Source organism: Pinus tabuliformis, chromosome 7, assembly GCF_031772625.1.
Source record: "Pinus tabuliformis cultivar Carrire ecotype Pingquan chromosome 7, CPIR1, whole genome shotgun sequence".
Taxonomy (NCBI): domain Eukaryota; kingdom Viridiplantae; phylum Streptophyta; class Pinopsida; order Pinales; family Pinaceae; genus Pinus; species Pinus tabuliformis.
This window is the reverse complement of record NC_142293.1, coordinates 710862977-710886071: the sequence shown is the minus strand read 5'-3', so window position 1 is coordinate 710886071 and position 23095 is coordinate 710862977. Positions and strand designations below refer to the sequence as shown.

The window sequence follows — 23095 nt, the reverse complement described above, 5'->3', positions numbered from 1 at the left end:
ACTGGGCTGCTTTTTAGGCACAGAGTCATAAGTGGAGATGATGTGTTGCAGGATAGATTTGAGTGGGAGTTTTGACTCTTTGAAAATTTTGTTATTTCTCCACCTCCATGCGCACCACAACACGATGATAAGGATCGGCCTCCATGAATCCCTTTGACCACACCACCATTCAAAAGCAGATTGAATTGAATCAAAAACAAAATGAGGAAAACAATATAGAAGAGCCAAATCGAGACATAGAATTTGTTGACACTTATTTTGCGGCACATTTTTCATTTCTCCCATAAACTAAAAAATTACGCACACATACATTTATATATAATAAAGTATGATAATAAATTTTTAATGTATATAATTTAATTTGATAAGGTTAAAAAGGTTTTTAATTATTTAATTTTTTACCTATATATATTTTTATATAATCAGGCTGCCTTTTTCGTGGTAGTTTTTTTACTGGTTTAGGTGCCATAAACTTCATTTAAGGTAGTACTTTTTATGTGATACTTTTTTGTCTTATATCTTTTACACATTTATTGTTCACATCCTCTGTATAATTTATTGTGTGAATTTTTTTTCATGCACAAATTATATTTTATCTTTAAATTTTATTCATAATTTTTTGGAAATCGATTAGTTTTGGTTGTTTTATATTACATTTTCTTGTTGTAGTTTAAAAGTTAGTTTAGTGACTAGATTAGTGGTTTGCATGAATTAGACGTCATTTAAATTTAATTCACTTTTTTCACCATAATTTATTTCATTTTGTAAATGATAAATGGATGCATGCATGTGATTGATTTTAGGGCTGATTGATATGAAGAGAAGGGCACCTTCACCACTTCCATCCTAAGCTCTTTCATCTTCTCCTTCCACCTCCAAACTCTGTCCCAAAAACCTTGTTTTATAAGTTATTCTGTCTAGGTCACTGAGAGCACTCATCCTAGTGCAAGACAGGCCTCTGAGAGGTCCTGAGCTTGGATAGGGGCTCAAACCAACCTCCTTTCATTTGCTTCAACTACTATCACCCTCTCCATACCCTTAAGCAAACATTTTCACCCTCAAAAATCACTCGGATGCACTCCTGTAGCATTACAGACCTGCTTGTATCATTATAGACCTCCTGTAGAAATCGCTTGTAGAAAACCTATAGCAGCATTTTTCTTCATTAGTTTCGACCCACACTACAACTTTGACTTAGCATAGATGCCTAATGACCCCCAACTATGGTAATATGATCAAGAAAAGCTCCTAGGTCACCCCAAACCTTCCTTGTCTTCACTACAAAAACTAGTCTCTTTATCATGCAAGTAGGTTATTTATTTATGAACAAGCATAAACTAGGTAGATGTTACCTACAATTCTGATTGGTAGTTTGATGAATTATGCAAGATAAATTAGTTTCCTTTTTGCAAGTAGATGAGGTAATTTGGTGAATTTTGCAAGATAACATAGCCTCATTTCTCGAAGTAGGTTAGCCTTTGTATTTTCATGAATTGAGTAGTTAGGTTTCTAGAATTTGAGTCAATGAAATTTCTATTTTCATAACTAGAAGCAATTTCCAATTTGTCATTTTATCAGGCTTTCATTCTAATTCAGTAGAAGGAAGGGTCTTTGAGCACTTTTTGATCTAATGTCATAACTTAGGGTGGCATGAGTGGAATCTTATCCGTTGTGCATATAACATTGTCACCTCGAAGTTTGTACGAACCCCAGGTCGGTAATTTGAGTTGATGATCCCTTGGGAGTTTCAACATTCTTGGTGCAATAACAAGGCTCACCAGCTTCGATTATCAACTTTTCATTTTTTGGGATCAACCATCCAAAGATGGGTGATTTTTTGAGGTTTATAACCATTCCCGTAGGTTGACTAAAGTGATCTAATATAGAGTATAGGGAGAAAATATGATAAATACTCCCATCTGAAAACATAAGAACATTGTCAACAAATAATAGATGAGAGAGGTTATAGTTTTGTGAGATGATGACCCCTTTAAAGATGCCTCTATGGAAAACACCATATATAAGTCTGCTTAGGCCTTTAGCCACGAGAAGAGAAGGGAGGGGGAGAGAGGGAAGTATTGTCTCGGTCCTTTCTTTACATGGAAAAAAGGACATGCAACCTTGTTTATGAGAATAATAAAGGAGGGAATGTTGATGCAATTCATGACCCAACTAACAAAAGAGTGAGAGAAACACAAGTGGATCAGGAGGAGTTTACGATATAGCTTCTGACCTTGTCAAAATCTTTTAAGAGGTCTACTTTAATAACCAAGGATTTTTGTTCCTTTGTGTGAATAGAGTGAAGAGATTCCTTCTCTAGACTAATAGTTTCATGCATTTGTTTATCAGATAAGAACCCAAATTTCTCTAAGGATATATGAGCAAAGAGGATGACATTTAATCTAAGTTCTATGATTTTGGTGATGATCTTGTAGATGGAGTTATAAAGGGAGATGGGTGTAAACTAGTTAAAGGAATCAACATTGTCCACTTCCATAATAAGAGTAAGGAAGGTAGTGTTGAAGGGGGCAAGAATTTGACCATATGTTATAGAGTATTAAATGCCAACTAACAAGTCATCCCCTATAAGGTCTAAATAATAAGTATAAAATTCCATAGGGAGACCATCGAGACCCGAGCTTTTGTCATTTTGGAAGCTTTTGAGGACTCTTTTGAGTTTTGGCTTGGTCACCATGACCATAAGGAGATCATTTTGTTCTTCTTCAACAAATCTAGGAAATAATCTTCCCACCTCAAGGATTTGTTTTATAGTGGCTCTTCCTTGTTTTCAACAAATTTTTTTGAAATAAGAGCATCCCTCTTCTGCAATGTCTAAGAAATAGGTGACAAGATTTCTATCTACTCCTTTTATCCCCCGGATAGTATGAACAATTTTTTTGTGATTTGCCACCCAATGGAAGAATTTAGTATGTTCATGCCCTACTTGTAGCTAAAGAGCTTGGAATTTTAGTCTCCGTTGCTTTTCCTAATCGAAGAGGATATTTCTCTTTGAATTTTTTAGTTCGAAAGTGCGATATTTTAGATCATCCAAGAAAATCCCATTCATACTTAGGGTCCAAAGTTCTAGTAGCTAGGATTCAATATCACAAAGACTTTTTGAGGTATCCTTTTTTCTCTTAGCCCATTCTATTATGATACCTTTATATTTTTTAAAAATTTCTTTGAAACTGGATAGAAGGAGATTCTTGCAAACTAAAGGAGAAATGAACCAATTTGTCTTTAAGAAGAGAGATTATGGAAGGGTCCTCAAGCCAAGAGGGATTTAGCTTGAAAGGGTTAGGTGGTTTTGCAAGGAAGGGTTCAATTTCAAGGAAAATGAGGGAGTGGTCTGTGTCCCCCCCCACCACATAATTCCATTGTCTGATTTTGAGGTTGGTGTCTAAAAGGGTATTTGAGACAAGAATCAGTATATATGCTTTGCAATTCTGGTGGACCCAGATCTATTGTTTGACCAAGTAGACAAAATATTTAGAGAAAGGATATCACAAAGGTTGAATTCATCCAACAGAGACACTTAACATTGGAGATAGGGTCAGGCTTGGCTTAAGGACCCCAAAATTCATCATTTCCAAGAGTGAAGTTTAGGTATCCTCTTATAAGAACTCCTCCATAGTTAAAAATGGGAACCTTTGCAAAATTATCTCAGAACGATAACATGTCTGCGTAAAGACCATAAAAATTGATATAATAAAATGACATATAGGGCTCAGAAGAGAGAATATCTAGGATAAGACTAGAATTTGTATATTATGAATGTGAGAGACACAAAAACAAGAGTTCCAACCGTATATGAGTCCACCTAAATGACCATTAGTGTATGTGGCTAAGAAATCCGAATTCAGAAATGAATATTTTAGGATGTTGATAGCCTGGTTCCTTTCAAACACGGTTTCTTAAAGGAAGAGGACATTTAGAGAGAACTTTTCAATGAGCCTTTTAATCGACGTTTTCTTGGAGGGGATGGCCAAACCCTAGCAATTTAGAGAAAGAATCTTCATTTTTCAACCATTGGAGTACCTGAAGATCTAAACACCTTGTGAATAAAAAATTATTTTCCTGGTTGAATTTCAAGAGAGGCTTGATGTTAGACTTTTGAAAGGAGGGATTTCCTACCTCCAAAAATTGGGGGGCAAGGAGGATCCTCAAAAACACCTAAACTCCCAACGCAGTCTACTAAAAGTTCAAAAGAGGCAGAGGAGGGAGGGGAGCCTTGTTTTGATAATCAAATATTGCAGGGTTGGGGGAGCGAGAGGGGAGGAGAAACAAAGGGAGGGGGCACGGGAGTGTAGGGATAGGTTTGCAATGAGAGAAGGAGAGGGTAAAGATAGGGAAGAGGGTGCAATGGAGAAAAGGGGGAGGGAGAATGGGGAAGAAGGTCCTTTAAGGGGTTTTAGAATCCCCACGGGAGGGGCTTTAGGTCAAGAGTAGGTGGGAGAATGAGGGGGGAGAAGAAATCAAACGATCATTGGAAAGAGCCAAATTTGGGGAATGGACAGGAAATCATACCTAGGGAAGGGGGACCCTCTAAATATGGAGAAAAACCCTTGGAAGGGTGAGTAAACCGAGATGTGGGAGGTTTCAACTGAAGACTAGTTAGGGGGAGCATGCTATGATGTTGTGGAAGTATCTTCTACTTTCTCCTGGGGCTCTGTATGGTGCTCTATCAACTAAGGATCAAAATATTTTGAAGACTTCAAGGGGGAACTTGGTGGAGAGACTGATTAAATAGACTAAGTAAAGAGAGATTTTCTTTACCCATTTTTATCCTTAACTCTTCTGAATAACATAATCCTTGCTAAGATGGCCATAAGCATGGAAATGCACACACTTGAAGGGGATTCATTCATAGTCAATATTTTGGTGGCATATTACATCTCCTACATTGATGGAGATTGATTCTAGGAGTCCTTGGGAGAGGTTTAAACCCACCAGAATATGTGTTATTTCCATATGCCCTATTTGTTGAAAAGAGAAATCCATGTCATAATAAAACCCCAAACTCTTTCCAACCTCTTTGAAGACACTTTTATGACTAGAAGATGGGAGGCAGAGAAGGAAAACAAACCCATTAGGGAATTATGTCTATTTTTTTCACTAGAGTGTCAAATTTTAAAGACCATTTTCATAAAAAGGGCTCGAGAGCCCCAAGACCATTTCCAAACCATCATCCAAGCCACTTTCTCCTCAAATGAAAGTTACCAACCCATCCAACATTTTGCAAGAATCATGCACCAGTGTGAGTTTCCCATAAGGACTTTAAAATGTTGATCAATCCACTTCCTTAGGACAACCGTAGACATACACTTGTTGGCTAAGTGCCCCACTACCACCAAGTTTTCCATTTTACTAATTCATTTGAGTTGGACATCCTTCTTGAGTACTAAACATGGCTCTTCTAATGTCCTTTTAATGCATTTTATATTGTGCTTCTACGGGTAGCCGATAGGAGAAGTCTGGTGGGGTAACTGTCATTGCAGTAAGCTGCCAACACTATGCATTTATGGGGAGAGAAAATTATTGAGAATACTAGGTGATGAGAAAGGATCGAGGTAAGTCGATGAGTCCAAAGGGAGCAAGCCCATTAATTCTACTAGTGGTCCCGAGTTATAAGAGTACAACAAAGAACGCAAGGAGAGGGAGGGGGATTAGAAAGAGGAACGATGGGCAAGTGTGACGCATCGCAGAATGGGAGAGGAATTGAGAAATAGGGAGAAAAGAAAAACTAGTCACTATCGAATCGAGGAGGGGGTTGAGTACTTGTGTGGAGGCCAACGAAAGAGGCTGTAGAGATTGACATGATAATGACCCTATCCAAACTACCACTGAGAACCCTCAATCCAACTCATTCATGGGAGTTTCTTCGAACATATTGGCTGGAGGAGCATCGAACATAATATTAACTCTTTCCCATGGGTCCGACGAGTAATTGACCTGATCTTCATACATAGAGGGTAGTCGAGGATCTGATAAGAGGGTACAAAAGCTAGTGAAAGGAGGGTCATAGTTGTGAATCAAAATCCCCTACATAAACTCTATTGACGAAACTCTAGCCATCATTGTTTTTGTTTTACAAAATTTGATATCGAACTCATCCATAATCTTAAAATTAAATTATTATTATATTTTAATATCAATACTTTCATTAATAAATAATCATCTAATCAAAATAAAATAAAATCATAAAAGTTACAATAAACATGACATGAAAAGAATATATAAAAAATGTGAAAATACACAAAGTAAACATAAACAAATTATTACAAAAGACATGACAAGATAAAAGTATATAAAAATTATATAGACCTAATAGTAAAAAGCATGTGGATGTAATTGAGTGGGCCTAATGGCTAAGAGCATATATTCTTTCCTAAAATTTCATAAGTTCAAATCTAAAAGAAAATAAATTATATACACCTCAATAGATTTTAACAATCAAATCATTTAATATTTAACTTACCATAAATATAATAACAAAAATATATAAAAATTATCCCAACAAACAAATAAACAATCTAGTACAATAACCATTACCCACAATAAACATTCCACTACATAAAATAACATCAATAAAAATGACAAATAATAAAGTTGTAGTCTAACGATCATTCTTTTTAGCCCTGAAAGTTATGGAAATTCTGGCTATATTTTGAAAAAATCTAGGAGGATTTTTTGTAAATCCAAGTAAAAGCTGTCAAAATTCATAATTTTAGGTGCCCTAGATGTTTTTGATGGTGTTGAATCCATTTCCACCATCAAAAACATTATTCAAACACTACCTCTACAAGATTTTTTGAAATTTTTTTGCTCAGATTCCAATCACTTTTAACCTTCTAGAAAATTACATCTCTATAAACAACTCCAATAATAAACATCAATAAACAACCCACTTCAATAACCATGAGAGAGGAGTATATAAAACTTATAAAACATTTTTTTACTATAATATATATTTAAAATCAACCAATCTCATTATAATATACGTGCCTCTTTATTAAGACGCAATCAACGAGCATCTCATGACGACGATATCCATGACGCACTAAACCCTCTCACTATTATTTTTTCAGCACGAAAAAAGCTATATAGATATATTGTATTAATCAAAACAGAAAATGTACCGCATTATAGATATGGGGCTTCTAATCTGGTAAGAGATAAATAAACACAACCCTCTCACTATTATATGCATGCCTTTATTAATAGGCTATCAACGAGTATCCCATCACAATATCCATTACGTAATATCCTTGACATGAGGTATCTATTCCTAAAGCTATGTTCAATCACTGGCCACTCGAGGATATAAAAGTCATAACAGGTGCCCAAAAAACAATGGATTCCCATCCAATAAATCCAACGGGCATGTGAGGAGGATGGCTTTTTCAGTCGCATGAACATTCAATCCCACTTTGTTAATAACTCTCAATGGTACATATAGTGTGGTGTGATGATTTGTTGTCTGTTTTGTTTTTGACTCGGGTGATTAAACTAAATTGGTGTACAAATTTTATACATGAATTCTTTGTTATGTGTGAAGATTGTTTTTTTATACAGATAAAAGTATTTAGATGGTACGGGGATTTAAAAGTTTTTATGGACAAAGGAAGAGCTAATTTAAGGGTTTTTTTTAGAATAGTGGTAAAAAAGAATCCCTCGGCGACAAGAGTAATATGATGATGTGTAAGCTTTTCATACATATAGAGATAATAATGTCTTAAAAAATATATTATCCAAAAAAGCTCTGCGATTCGATGTTGAGTTACTTTCCATTTTAGAAGTGTCTAATGGTAATGTGTTCTATTTTGGATCTTATTCAAATAGGATATAGTTAAGTTTCAAAATATGTTTAAAATGTAAGATATAACTCAGATTTTATTCTCAACCTAATTTTTAAATTATCAAATACATTGCTATGCAACACGCGGATTGTATTTTTTGATTTTCTATGAAATATAAAAATATGTTTTTTTTTCAGGCTAAATTTTACCCTCATTCCTATATATAATATTCAAATAATTTAAATTTCAGATTTCAAAATATTTTAGAAATTTAATACACAAGCAAAATTAGCAAGTAAATTATCAACCATGAATCCTTTAGAGCGCTTTCCATGAAGCATTAACGAATGGTTCCCATGCGCACGTATATCAATTCCTACGTTCTGTGGCCTTTCATAGGACGAAATCCTTAGTTCGGTGAGTCCACGGTTGATGAAGAGCATCCAGCTCCGGAAAGAAGATACGAGGTTGGAGAATTCAGAGGGAATGAGGACAGTAAGAGGTCTGTGAGAAAGAGGAAAGGAATGAGAATAGTAGGAGGTCCATGAGAAAGAGGAATGAGAATGGTTTTGTGGCGGGGACGGTTTGTTATTTTTTTTTCATTTTGATATTTTTTCTATTTGGATTAGAAGCTTAAGTTATGATATGTTTCGTTATGATATATTTGTTTGTATATTTTTAGATTTTTAGGTTATGATATGTTTGTCTATAAAAGCAATTATCTATCTTTTCTAAATTATTACATGTTGGTAATGTTGTCTTCTTTCCATTTGGATTCGAAGCTTAGGTTATGATATGTTTGTTTGTAAAGGCGATTATTTTCTTTACACTTGGATTCTCAGAGTATGACATATTTGTTTGTAAAAATAATTATTTATTCTTTTCAAGTTATTACATGTTTTTCAAAGGCTATTATCTACTTTGATTCTTGAGAATTTCTTCGTGGATATAACTAGTACAATAAACCACATTTTACACTTGAATTCAAAACCTAAATTATAACATATTTATCTATAAAAATGATTATAGATTAATTCTTTGGAATAAGAAATAGCTATTATTAAAAGTTATACAATAAACCAACTTTTAAATAACTAAAAACTATACAATGAACCAACTTTTAAACAAGGAGCCATTGTTGCCGGTTAACAGAACAGTTTGGTCAGTTATTATTATGAGATTTAATTTGCGTTATCATGAGAGCTGGTTTCCATTACTAGTGTGTTGTAGGCATGCTTACTTCTATTAAGATTTAATGAATTGGATGGCCAATTGTTGTATGAACTTTTTGACTTTATGCGAAGAGTGAAATATAATGAACTTTGCCTTTGTTAAGTAAGAATTGTCATAAATGTTATTGAACTGATAAATGCTTGTAATGTTGAGTTTGTATTTCTTAAAATAAGATTAGTTTTAGATATAATTTTCCAATGTCTCATGATTTAAAAAACGCTTAGATTAATAATTAAAATATAATAAAATTTAACAGTGAATCATAGAAAACTTGAGGGAAAAAAACTATAAAAGGTAATAATAATGCATTATAATGTGTGAAGAATTAGAGAGTGTTAAAGTAAGTTATGTATTTTAATAAGCACGGGGTATAAAATATATTGAAATGCATATTTTGTGGCGCTAGTCCCTGCTGGTTAACAGAACAGTTTGGTCAGTTATTATTATGAGATTTAATTTGCGTTATCATGAGAGCTGGTTTCCATTAGTAGTGTGTTGTAGGCATGCTTACATGTATTAAGATTTAATGAATTGGATGGCCAATTGTTGTATGAACTTTTTGACTTTATGCGAAGAGTGAAATATAATGAACTTTGCCTTTGTTAAGTAAGAATTGTCATAAATGTCATTGAACTGATAAATACTTGTAATGTTGAGTTTGTATTTCTTAAAATAAGATTAGTTTTAGATATAATTTTCCAACGGGGTATAAAATATGTTGAAATGCATAATGATGAATTATAATGTACGAAGAATTGGAAAGTGTTAAAGTGAGTTATGTATTGTAAGAACCATGTTGCACAAAACATATTAAAATAATAGGAAGGTGTTAAAGTAAGTTATGTATTTTAATAACCATGGTGCACAAAACATATAATTTTCTTATTTTTTTACATTTGAATATTATGGAAATATTCATAAAATGATAATGACCAAATAAACATTATTATGAATATAAATTTGTTAATTAAAGTCGTGGTGGAGAGTGTTCAATATTTACATAGATCATTCTCGAAGGTCAAAGAAGAACTTAAGCATTTAAAAATTATAGTTATGGAGTCTTGAACCCATGATTGAAAGATTACCTATCTAGTAACATGTTTGGACATAAATGATACCATTCAGGTTAATCTCAATGCAATGCAATTCTCAAATAGCAATCTCTATGCTTCAGCACCTTATTAACAACTCACCCCCAAACAAGGTAATTAAAAGTTGGCGCTTGGAATTGATAGGGGAACACATCCAATCCCACCTTTCATTTTTTGATTATGTGATCACGAAACATGTTGATAAAAAAGGTAACAAAGCAACAAACCTGCTAGCAAAACGGGGAGGTGAGTTATAGGGACAAGAAATGCAGCAAGATTGGCCTCCCTCCTATAGAGATAACCACCTAGAAGGATGCGGAGAATAGTGGAGGAGGAAGCCACTTCCCCAACGGGGGTGAGACCCGAGACTAGAATGGTTGTCGAGCCCCATGAGGAGTGACAAATGGGTTGAAAACTCGCTTGAGCCTTCAATTGAGATGCAAAGAGAAAATATCCAAATCCATGTCATGTTCTCATTTCTCCTCCTCCTTTTAAAGCTTGATTGCTCCTGAGAAACCATGGGCAATTACCCTTAGTGGATAATGTCAATTGGTTGGGGATATTACACTATATAAAGGAACCATTTGTACAATAGAAAGAAATGCATAGGAATGATAATGAATTAATATAATTTTCTCGTCAAGGGTTTATGGAGCATATACTCCTAGTGCCCATTGTTTTTTATAGAGTTGTGTTCATTTGCAACTAGCATATACATCAAAGAGTGAGAATTGGAGACATATAATTCCACTAGATAGAGGATGAGGCTATGTGTGTCATCTCTCTATTCATTAACAACATTGTGAAGCCATTGGTGAGGCCTCCCCCAATGGAATTGAGATTATCAAGATAAGATTAATTGTTTAGGATAGGCAGCACGTGACTCCTTGCTCATGGTGCAATGAACACTTTCCTCATGCAAAATTTAGCAATGGTCTTGGGTGTTCCATGTGCACATAGATATTTTAAACTTGAACAACATTTTCAAGTATAAGTTCACATAAATAAATGAGTTTTCGTACCATGAGAAGCTTCCAATTGTCAAAGCATGATTAAATATAACAATTGTTTTCTTACAAATTAAAAAGGTCATTTGCACTTTAATTAATCATGATGCTACTCAAAATTCCACAACCCAAATGAGACCATGACCTAAGAGTAGAGTTGCTTTCTAGGTAATGGAGGTGTGATAGAAAGGACAACAAAAGGTAGAGATCTAATCCTAGCAATGGGACATATTCAGAATAGTTTTTTTCCCAACTTTATCATGAAGATGATATTCAAGTTAAGGAATATCTAAAGTGAGAACATATTTCTCATAGCCAAATTCTATAAAATGGAGGGGAAAGGAAAAATGTGTTTTAGTTCTCGTAAAGCCTCTCATAAAGTGCCAAGTTGAAAGAACTATAATCATTCTCATAAAGTGCAAAGTTGAAAGAACTATAATCATTCTTTCAACTTAACTTTCCATAATTTTTATAAGCAACAATTTGAAATGGTGTTTATCATAGCCACTTATCAATAGACATATAAGGAAGATATTTTGCATGGCACAGACCCTTTTTAAATTCATCTTAGCTTCCTTTCTATTAAGCGAAACAAACAAACAAACAAAAAATCAAAGTGCAATTTTCTCATTGCTTAAAAAGAGTAAACATTAAGATATATATACTACCAACTTCATGGTTCTCCATTATAAATAATTCTTCCAATATACCCCTTTCATATCAATACATAACCAAATTATATTACAACCTTGTAATAATTCTTCCAATATACTCCTTTCATATTAATACATAACCAAATTATATTACAATCAAGAGTCTATTAAAAACTCATATTTCCTTTCTTTGCAATTGAAAAAATCATGTTTGAAGCAAACTCTAAGGCATACATAGTCTTGCCCAAGATTTGACCACAAGGCCTGTGAGACCAAACCTCCCCACCTAACCATTGGGACAACATCCTTGGACTTGAAAACTCATATTTCTTATATATATAAAAAATAGTTAAGAATACCCAAAACCCAGAAAGATCTAGCAAGAGAGAATATCTACACTTTATAAACCCTAACAAGTTACTTCTTCGAATTGTCAAGTTTTATTTACATACCTATATTAAAAATAAACTAACCATGTAGTAAATTTTTCTGGTTTAAACACTAAAAAAATTGCAGGGCCACCCATGTCGCAAGAAATGCCACAAGAATATTTCAACCAATACTCTCCGTCACTTTTTATGAACTTTAATCTTCTTTGAACTACAACATGAGCAGATTTCACTACTTTCTTTGATCAAATCTAGATAAGTGGCACATACAATTCTCCACATTACAGCATATATGATCCATTGCCTAGTGAACAGAAGGAACAACACTAATGACTCTGGTCTGCTTTCGACATCTTTGAAAAATGCTATCGTACAATATATCGAATTGTACCCCTGCTCTTTCTCGGTTGATAACAAAGAGAATGTGATCAGCTTCCACAATTGTATAGTACCTGTCAATCTCACAAATTAGAAATCTTAATTAGGTCTTTCTCAAAGCTTGAGACAAGTTATTTTCTGGTTCTTACCAAACACCTGGTTGCAACGAGTGACCATCCGTTAATTCTGGACTTAGCAAGCAGTGGGGATGGGGCTCAGGAAAGCGGGGATAAAGCATCGAGATTGTGTTTAATGCTCCATCATTGTCTTGCCAATCCTTGTCACTGTTAAGAAATTTAGGGTTAATAGTAGTAACAACATAACCAATTGCTCAAGCAAGCAGGAAAGAAATCTGTCTGTTCAATAATCACTCACTTGTAACCTTTGTAAGGAAGTGGCACATTGCTGGGATAACACCACTGGCTCATCTGCAGCGTCCTAATAAAGAGAAGAGGATGAATTCCAGACAGACTTGAAGGCATGGTGACTCCAAACAATTTTCGTGTCTTTCTCGTGGCATAGCTGTTTCAAGCAAAAGTGGTTTGAAACATCAATGTTTAGTCAATCCTTCAATTCAGAATTTTTAACCACCACTAATGCATAATACATGCATTCTACATAAAACTATAATTGCTTCCAATGAAACAGGAGGACTTGAATGTAACAAGTACTATGGGCTTTGAACATCTCTATCTTATTTTCAAGGATAGACTTGTCTCTATCAAATGTGGGCCAAAAATGCAGCAGTCCCCACCTGAAATAGTAGGTATTTGGAAAAGTCTGGAGTTTGGAATTGATTTCAACTGAGACCTGTAGACTTAAATCTACAAGAGTCCAATCATCTGAAGCAAAAGGTCCAACATTTCCTAGAAGACTCTGTATAAGCCCGGAAATCCCAACCTTTCTCCAAGTCATGTTAAAATGATGAAACCCAAAGTTGTAGTAGCTTTTCAGCCAAGCAATGTCCAACCAATCATATATAATAACTCCCACACGACACAGCTGTAACAGAGAGAAGGGTTTGATTGTCTTTCCATCTTCTGGCCTACAATCTCCCAAAAGAGAACGATGTTTAAGCACAGGTATCAAAATAGGTGACATGGAAACAATTATGTCAGTAGAAACAAGATATATGCCCAATAGACAATCAATATGAACCCAGCAAAAGAGTAATAAATGCTTCATAGAAGGCTGAGATATACAGCATTTGTTACTCTACTCCTATCTAATGCTCCAAATTCATAATTGTATATCCCAGCCTGTATAGCATTTATTACTCTACCACTAGGTATATATTCATTGCCCAATACTAATACCTAGTTTGGGAGTCTGAAATTCCAAAGCAAGAACAGGGGAACTCTGAAAAGAAATCATAAAACAAACAAGCAAACAATTTCTGAGAAACTCACTGCACTCCGTCCAGGTAGACACGAGTTGTTCCATTGAGAGCACCAGATAAAGAGGTAATACTCAGCACCCAACCTTCGGAAGTGCTATCATGTCCCTGGAATGTCTGCATAAAGATAATTCTAGCACCGTAAAGGCACAATTTTTCAACTTTCCAGCATTGCTACCAACAGAAAAGCAAATTTAGGCTGAACTAATGAGTGACTGGATTACCTTTTCAGCAAGCATATTGTGCAGGACCCTGACAACTTGAACCCCAGAAGAGTGCCCAACAAAGTGCACTGGATGTTTCTCATCCCATTCAGAATAATAGCCTGTAAAAATTCATATCAAAGCAATGAATGCTTCTAGTTTCAACCAAGATATTTTGTGGAAGACATTTCATAGTTAAAGCCTGAACTCTTATATTGATTTACCTTGCTCATAATTCTTGCCAAAGCGGGCATGGCCATATTCGGCACTGTGTTCTTCACCATAATCTACTGTTCCACCTTTTAAGTAGTAGAAAAGCTCTACTACTATCTGATGCTCCGAATTCATAATTGTATATGTCAGCCTGTACATCATTTATTACTCTACCACTAGGTATATATTCATTGCCCAATACTAATACCTAGTTCGGGAGTCTGAAATTCCAAAGCAAGAACAGGGGAACTCTGAAAAGAAATCATAAAACAAACAAGCAAACAATTTCTGAGAAACTCACTGCACTCCGTCCAGGTAGACACGAGTTGTTCCATTGAGAGCACCAGATAAAGAGGTAACACTCAGCACCCAACCTTCGGAAGTGGTATCATGTCCCTGGAATGTTTGCATAAAGATAATTCTAGCACCGTAAAGGCACAATTTTTCAACTTTCCAGCATTGCTACCAATGGAAAAGCAAATTTAGGCTGAACTAATGAGTGACTGGATTACCTTTTCAGCAAGCATATTGTGCAGGACCCTGACAACTTGAACCCCAGAAGAGTGCCCAACAAAGTGTACTAGATGTTTGTCATCCCATTCAGAATAATAGCCTGTAAAAATTCATATCAAAGCAATGAATGCTTCTAGTTTCAACCAAAAGTGCAATCACAACAGGATGCCAGAAGATGGTAGAAGTCATTACCTGAATGTTGTGGCCATCACAAATTGAGAACTAGAACGAGGTAAATGTAAGGAGGAAGTAAATCTGAGGCTTGCAAAGTCGAATTTCTTCTAAAACAGAGGGTGTCCTGCAATTGCATTTGCATTTAACGTAATGGGTATCCCACAATTAGTGAGATGATCAAGCAACAGAGTCTGCAGAAGTTGTAGAGGGTTTCACTCCCCACTTAACCATAAAGTGCAAGCACAATAGTATGCCAGAAGATGGCAGAAGTCATTACCTGAATGTTGTGGCCATCACAAATTGAGAACTAGGAAGAGGTAAATGTGGAGGAAGTATATCTAAAACAGAGTGGCGTTCTGCAATTGCATTTAATGTAATGGGTACACCATGATTAGTGAGATGCTCAAGCAACAACAGAATCTGCAGAAGTTGTAGAGGGCTTCACTCGCCACTTAACCACAAAGTGCAAGCACAACAATCTGCCAGAAGATGGCAGAAGCCATCAGTTTCTGTAAAAGTATATATGAAACAGTAAAAATAAATGAATTCAAATTGCAAAAATTCAAATTTATAATTCAAGCCTTATTAAGGATGACAATGGACAGGTAAAATGTGAAAGAAAACAAACCAAGCCAGTCACCAGAATCGTAAAAGAGCGCAAGGAATTCATTGAGCAAGGAATTTACCTGCGATTATCGAGAGCCCATCGGTGCAAGCAGAACCTTCAGAATTTCGTTTCAAAATTTCTTGTAACGAACTTGGATTTCAGGGAGATTTCGAATTCCAGCCCTGCAGAGCGTTTCCTTTCATCCTCTTCTCTCCCGCTCTACTGTTTTTCTTGGCACAGTGGAGGTGACCTCTGTTCTCCCACTCCTCACAAGATGCAAGGACAAATGTGAAAATATACAAGTCATTGCGAGTCATTTGTTTCTGTAAGTCATTGAAAAAAAACGAATCACATTGGCAGAAATTGAAAGTCAAATTTCTTCTAAGACAAAGAGGTGTCCTGCAATTGCATTTAACGTAATGGGTATCTCATGGTAATAGGTATCCCATAATCAGTGAACTTCTGCTTCACTCCCCACTTAACCACAAAGTGCAAGCACAACAGTACACCAGAAGATGGTAGAAGTCATTACCTGAATGTTGTGGCCATTGCAAACTGAGAACTAGAAAGAGGTAAATGTGGAGGAAGTATATCTGAAGCTAGCAAAGTCGAAATTCTTCTAAAACAGAGAGGTGCCCTGCACTTGCATTTAATGTAATGGGTATCCCATGATTAGTGAGATGATCAAGCAACAGAATCTGCAGAAGTTGTAGAGGGCTTCACTCCCGACTTAACCCCAAAGTGCAATCACAACAGTTTGCCAGAAGATGGTATAAGTCATTACGGGTCGTCCGCTTCTGTGAAACACTAAAAATATATGAATTAAAATTGCAGAAATTTAAATCTATAATCCAAGCCTTATTAAGGATGACAATGGACAGGTAAAATGTGAATGAATGCAAACCAAGCCAGTCGCCAGAATCGTAAAAGAACCCAAGGAATTTAGTCATGAGAATCCTAAAAGAACCTAAGGAATTTACCTGTCAGTATAGAGAACCCAGCCCATCGATGCAAGCAGAACCTTCAGAAATTCGTTTCAGAATTTCTTGTATGAATTTGGATTTCAAGGAGATTTCGACTCCCAACCCTGCAGATCCTTTCCTTTTGTCCTCTTCTCTCCCGCGCTGCTGTTTTTCTTGGCACGGTGACAGCGACCTCTCCTCTCCCACTCCCCACAAGGTGCAAGGTCTAAAATCTGCCGAAATAATGTACAAGTCATTGCGAGTCATTTGTTTCTGCAAGACATTGAAAAATACGAATTACATTGGCAGAAATTCAAATTCATGTTATCTTACCTGTCAGTACCTGTATATTATGTTACATATTAGTACAGAACGCCCACCAGCTAAAGCAAAACACTAACAATCATACAAGCGTTTAGCTCCAAAGCGACACCAGACAGTCGAGGCATACAAGCCGGACCTGGAACAACAGAACCGCAACCAAATGTTTGCTATACAGTTAACCGAGCAGGCAGGAACCGCATTGTGTCTTCACCGCAGACAATACAACAAATACAAAGGAAAAATCGCAGAGACTGCAGAGCTAAACAACCAAGTAACAATGATAACCCAAAGGGCGCGAACAAGGTAAAACCCAAGCCGACTAACTTTCCAGGATCTCGAGCAGGGAGACCACCACAGTACATGCCGTCCGCTTGGGAGTCGCGGGACCACGTGCCGCTCAATCTGTACCAAGAATCACAGCTTCACCCAGGTCGTCTCGGCCCAAATGATAAGCAAGTCACATGGTGGTCAAAACCGACATTTACGGAAATTTCCATAAAACCCATGCAGGTAACAGAAACCCTCAGTATTTAACCAAAATTCCATTAACTTATAATGCTCAAATAACCATGGACTCTTGAGGGAAACGAACAGACAATACTGTGACAAACATCAACGCCATTGGAAAACGCCAAACGACAGAGGAACAAACATCTAAACAATACAGTAGCCGAACTTACCAAAGCGACACCAGACAGTCGAGGCATACAAGCCGGACCTGGAACAACAGAACCGCAACCAAACGTTTGCTATACAATTAACCGAGCAGGCAGGAACCGCATTCTGTTTTCACCACAGACAATACAACAAACACAAAGGAAAAATCGCAGAGACTGCAGAGCTAAACAACCAAGTAACAATAACAACCCAAACGCCGCGAACAGGGTAAAACCCAAGCCGGGCAACTTTCCACGATCTCGAGGAGGGACAGCTTTCCGCCCATAAGACCACCACAGCACATGCCGTCCGCGTGCGAGCCGCGGGACCACATGGCCTCCACCTCGAACCATGCGAAGCCAGCAATAAGACCCCAAAACCTTTCCTCGCCCAAAACCTTAGTTCGACTTAGGAAATTGCCTTAATATTTCGGAAAATCAGCTAGGTCAACGCGCGGTCAGCGATCTATCGATCGCATATAGTCCCCGGCAGGGACTAATAACTAAATAAATCAAATTTATTAGGAAGTCCGTGTTGGATTATTTAAAGATCGAATATATGGAGGATAATGGGGAGTGAAAGTGATTGTTATCATTCTCATTACGTCATCTTCTTGAATGGCTAATTGTGTTCCCCACTTCCACTCTGGTTATGGACAACATGAACACTTAACGACCTCGGAAGTGGTTTGAGTGCTTTCACGTTTTATAAATATAAAGTATCATATTTTGGGACCCTGAACATTGAAGGTGGGCTATATGGTTTCATATGAAAAATATTTTATTTTTCTCAGCCTAAAAATTTGTAAACTATATAAAGGTTTATTCAAATTTGTTTAATATTTAAAGTTAATTATATATTTTCACATAAAGCATGGGGTAGAGTATGTATGTTTTTGTAGATTTACTAGTCAAATCGGTGAGATGGGTCCTTTGTTTTACAAACAAGAAAGTTTCATACACCAATTTGGTGTCTGACTTGGCCATGACCTTAAAATTAGATAATAATAATAATAATAAAAATAAGTGTCCCAACTGCTACACAGAGGTGGGTCCCTTGTCCTACAAACAAGAGGGTCTCATATACCAATTTGGTGTCTGACTTGGCCGTGACCTTAAAATTAGATAATAATAATAATAAGTGTCCTAACCGCTGCATCGAAGTGGGTCCCTTGTCCCACAAACGATAGGGTCTCATACACCAATTTGATGTCTGGCTTGGTCGTAACTTTAAAATTAGATAATAATAAGTGTCCCAACTCCTCTACCTTTCGATATACCTTTAGGTCATACACCAATTTGGTGTCTGGCTTGGTCGTGACTTTAAAATTAGATAATAATAAGTGTCCCAACTCCTCTACCTTTCAATATACCTTTAGCTTTTATGAAATCGTACACTAGGGTACTATAAGAATCGACCTGATCGTTCAATTCCATTACTTTGTATTCACAAGCGGATTATATTTTTACATAGAGGATTATATTGTTACCTAAACAAGGTTTGAGCTTTGCATATATTAAAAAATTGAAGAAATTGAAAATTCTTAATTTTTAGCATTTCATATGTTAAAATTTTGAAGAAATTGAAAATTATTATTTTTTGCCAGTTAAGATTTCAAAAACTAAAGTTTTTCATTTAATCCTCTAACATCAATACATTTAATTCTCCCATATATTTAATACAAGGTAGCATAGTTTAATAAAATATTTTAATGTCATGATGTGTTGTATGTACTCCAAATAATAAAATTGTAAAATAAATTATATGAATATTTGTTTAACCTTTTTTTATTAATTTTTCTAATATAATTAAACATTTTTTTGGTAGATAAAGGTTTTATATATATAATTGACATTGAAGTGAATGATAACAAGTTAATAATTATTTATTTAATATTGGTAGATGACAATTTTTAATATAATGCTCATATTATAGTACACATGTCATGTCATTCCTTAGAATATAGTTTGATATAATAAGAGTTGTACAAATTGTACACATGTTATTTTTACGTAATTTTTTCAAATTTATAATTTTTAGATTATTTTTTTGTAAATTAAAAAATAAAACCCATAAAAATTGTCTATTCAATACTTTACACCAATGAGAAAAATGTAATTTTTTGAATTTAATTACAAACCATTTGTGTTTATGGTACATAATAATTAATATATAATGTTATTTTTCAAATTATTTATATTTATTGTACATAGTAATTAGTGATATAGTACATAGTAATTAATAATAAAGTAAAATCAATTCTTGCCATTATTACACAACAAGAAGGGAGACATTTCAACCAATCATATTTGAGATAAATAGAAATAAATTTTCTTTAAAAATAATAAATTTAATTTCATAATATTAAACTTTGGATAGATTTTAAAATTTTTTTGTCAATGAAAAACTAAACAAAAATAATAATAAAAAAATACAATCTCACTAAAATTTATATGATTGAATTACAATCTTTACACCAATGAGAAAATGGAATTTTTTGAATTTAATTACAAACCATTTGTGTTTATGGTACATAGTAATTAATATATAATATTATTTTTCAAATTATTTATATTTATTGTACATAGTAATTAGTGATATAGTACATAGTAATTAATAATAGAGTAAAATCAATTCTTGCCATTATTACACAATAAAAAGAGAGACATTTCAACCAATCATATTTGAAATAAATAGAAATAAATTTTATTTAAAAATAATAAATTTAATACCATAATATTAAACTTTGGATAGATTTTTTAAAAAAATATCATCAATAAAAAACTAAACAAAAAATAATAATAATAAAATACAATCTCACTAAAATTTATAATTGAATTACAATTAAAAAACCAAAAAAAATTAAACGTTTAGATTCCACCCTTTTCATTTATATTTCAATATTTTATGATGATAAATTTATCTAAAAATACTTTACATTTTCCAATAAGCTAAGCCCACCTTACCTTATGATTGGAAGTTGTAATTTTTAATACAAAACTTTTGGTTAACCAATTTTTTGGAGAAGAGGAGGGAGATTACTATTCTTCCTCAAGAAGAGAAAGGGGTGAATGGAGAAGAATATGGACAGAAAATCATTAAAGAAGGGAGTAGAGGAGCAAATAGGAGACGGAGAAAGGGGACTTTGGCCATAATATTTTAATATAAGAAGGTTTACCTTTTTATGTTTTGTTTATTTTATTTTTTTAATAAAAAATTATTGTAAATTCGGTAAGGATTAAAATAAAATAAAGGAGTATTTTTTAATAAAAATATTTAAAGGAAACTAAGTTAATTTTAGTAATGATTAAATTTTATTGATACATATATTTGTAATTAATTATAAGTGTTATTTTATTTTTTTAACAAAAAATTATTGTAAATTTGGTAAGCTAAGTCACAGGACATGTCCCCCAGGGTCCCGTGTCCCGTATTTTACGTATTGGACACGAAAACGGCCCTAATACGTGTCGAATACGATTTTCAACGTGTCATGAAAACTTGAATACGTATTCTACGTTTTCCGTCGTGTCCTAAATTTCGAATACGCGTATTTGGTTGGTAGAATACGTTGCCCTAACGTATTTCGACAGGTTGAATACGTACCGCGAAAAAAACATAATTTAAAGCCTACGCGTTGGTCTATTCCGGGTTATTTTCGTCCTGCTGTCGTCTGGAGCTGTCGTCTGGAGCTGCGAGCAGGGTGTTTGTCTTTGAAGTTAGCATTATATTTGAAGTCTAGAGCTATTTGAAGTCTGGAGCAGAGTGTGCCAGTGTGCAGCGTTCAAGACCGGCCCGTAAAAGTTAGGAAAAACTGTAGCCACAGGTGACAGTACCCATGGTAACAAAGGAAATATACACAGTGAACTCCACAGCACTGACTTCATTTCACACAATAAGCATAGCTGCAGCCTGCATATATATATAAAAGGTGGTTTTTCATATTCTGTGGAAAGCTGAAAGTTTCAGCTATCAACTTGTTTGCCACGGGAGTCAGCCTTTGTAATCATACTCAGCTTTGTCAGCAGTCGAGTTTCTCATAGTTCTGTATTGAAGGAATAACTGAAGTTACATCTTAAAGGAATGGAGTAAGCTCTGAAGAATGGAATCCCACAAGCAGACAAGCTAGCAGTAGTAGCTATTGGTAGGGAATCAATGTTAGATCAACATGTCTTAATGGTTAGCAATGCATAAATTCTCACTGACTTAATGGGATCAAGGTTCAACAGCTGATATGTTATAGCCTTTAAGGAATATAATACCCTGTCAGATATAAAGCAGCCACAACGAAATGTGAGTTTTGAAGTATGGGCACAGTGAATTTCAAATTGACATATTTAGCCAGTTAATAAAAAAACTGATGTGATACAAATTTTGAATCTCCAATGATTGGCAGAAAAGTGTGCTACATAGAGATTTCAGCCTTCAGGGAGTGCCTATTAACTTGTGAGTTTTCAACTGATGTAACATATCACTTTCGGATTTCCATTTTAGAAGAGAGGCTAATCTGCTGGAGTTTCAAATTTAGAGATTTAGTCAGGTAAATCTAGTGACTGCAATCTTGATGAAATCAGACGTGCATACAGCTTGCTTGAATTGCAATTAATTAACATTCAATTCTATATGTGAAACTAGGTAGAAGCACAAGCACAACTGTCAATAGTTAATCAAGATTAGTTAGGATTACATTAGATAAGGTCAAAATTAAATAAGATTAGATAATCTGATATAGAAGGTTTTGTATTTTGTGATATTGAAATGAATGAGATAAGTCAGATAACTGAGTTATAACCTGCAATTTAATATGGATAAAAAACTATATTTCGGTATATATATATATATATATATATATATATATATATATATATATATATATATATATATATATATATATATATATATATATATATATAGATATAGATATAGATATAGATATAGATATAGATATAACGTGTCCCCCGTGTCCTGTTTCCAGGTCGCTGCGTTTCTTATTGAATACTCGTATTTACGTGTCCTCCGTGTCTCGTGTCCTCGTGTCATGTGACTTAGTTGGTAAGGACTAAAATAAAATAAAGGAGTATTTTTTAATAAAAATATTTAAAGGAAACTAAGTTAATTTTAGTAATGATTAAATTTTATTGAAACATATATTTGTAATTAATTATAAGTGTTATTTTTTTCATAGCATTGGTTGCGATTCATGTTATAAAAACTTTTTCTATAACAATGAGTACATATGCTCGCCGGGATTTGAAACAAAAAAAAATTGAGTTGTCTGTTTTGGAAAAATTAAGTATTGAAGGGCTATTGATTTCTTCAAAAACTACTAGTATAAATTCTAAACAAAATTTCTTGAGGTTATTATTTGCCTTGAAAAAAATAAGTATGGAAGGGCTATTGACTTCTTGAAAAACTATTAGTATAAATCTTAAGCATTGGAGCAATTTAACCTTACAAAACATCAAATAAACTTTTATATATTACTAATTTAAGTCT

At 34.5% G+C, this 23095-nt stretch overlaps 1 protein-coding gene and 1 long non-coding RNA gene across 3 annotated transcripts; both read right to left on the bottom strand.

Annotated features, from left to right (window-relative positions):
- Nucleotides 1-12476: 12476 nt before the first annotated feature.
- Nucleotides 12477-15719, bottom strand: LOC149249492 (uncharacterized). The gene is made up of 13 exons (XM_089453178.1): nt 15678-15719; nt 15507-15558; nt 15327-15405; nt 15142-15173; nt 14875-14975; nt 14664-14758; nt 14374-14513; nt 14171-14271; nt 13960-14063; nt 13305-13595; nt 12926-13072; nt 12700-12834; nt 12477-12624 (listed from the first exon to the last, which is right to left on the bottom strand). Exons 1-13 carry the CDS (start codon nt 15717-15719, stop codon nt 12477-12479), a joined length of 1467 nt encoding a protein of 488 aa, XP_089309304.1.
- A 119-nt stretch (nt 15720-15838) lies between these two features.
- LOC149249491 (uncharacterized) lies at nt 15839-17498 on the bottom strand. 2 transcript variants are annotated; one of them, XR_016265866.1, is made up of 4 exons: nt 16962-17497; nt 16637-16851; nt 16189-16453; nt 15839-15979 (listed from the first exon to the last, which is right to left on the bottom strand). It is a non-coding gene; the product is annotated as an uncharacterized LOC149249491 (long non-coding RNA). The 2 variants fall into 2 exon arrangements; XR_016265865.1 differs by having other exon boundaries at nt 16637-17498.
- Between the last annotated feature and the right edge of the window lie 5597 nt (nt 17499-23095).

Excerpts from the sequence above, each read along its gene's own strand:
- LOC149249492 (XM_089453178.1), bottom strand. The coding sequence starts at position 15,719 with ATGAATTCCTTGCGCTCTTTTACGATTCTGGTGACTGGCTTG. Across the intron at positions 15,174-15,326 it reads GTGATGGCCACAACATTCAG|GACACCCTCTGTTTTAGAAG; the intron begins GTAATGACTTCT and ends ATGCAATTGCAG. Across the intron at positions 14,759-14,874 it reads ACAATATGCTTGCTGAAAAG|GGACATGATACCACTTCCGA; the intron begins GTAATCCAGTCA and ends CAAACATTCCAG.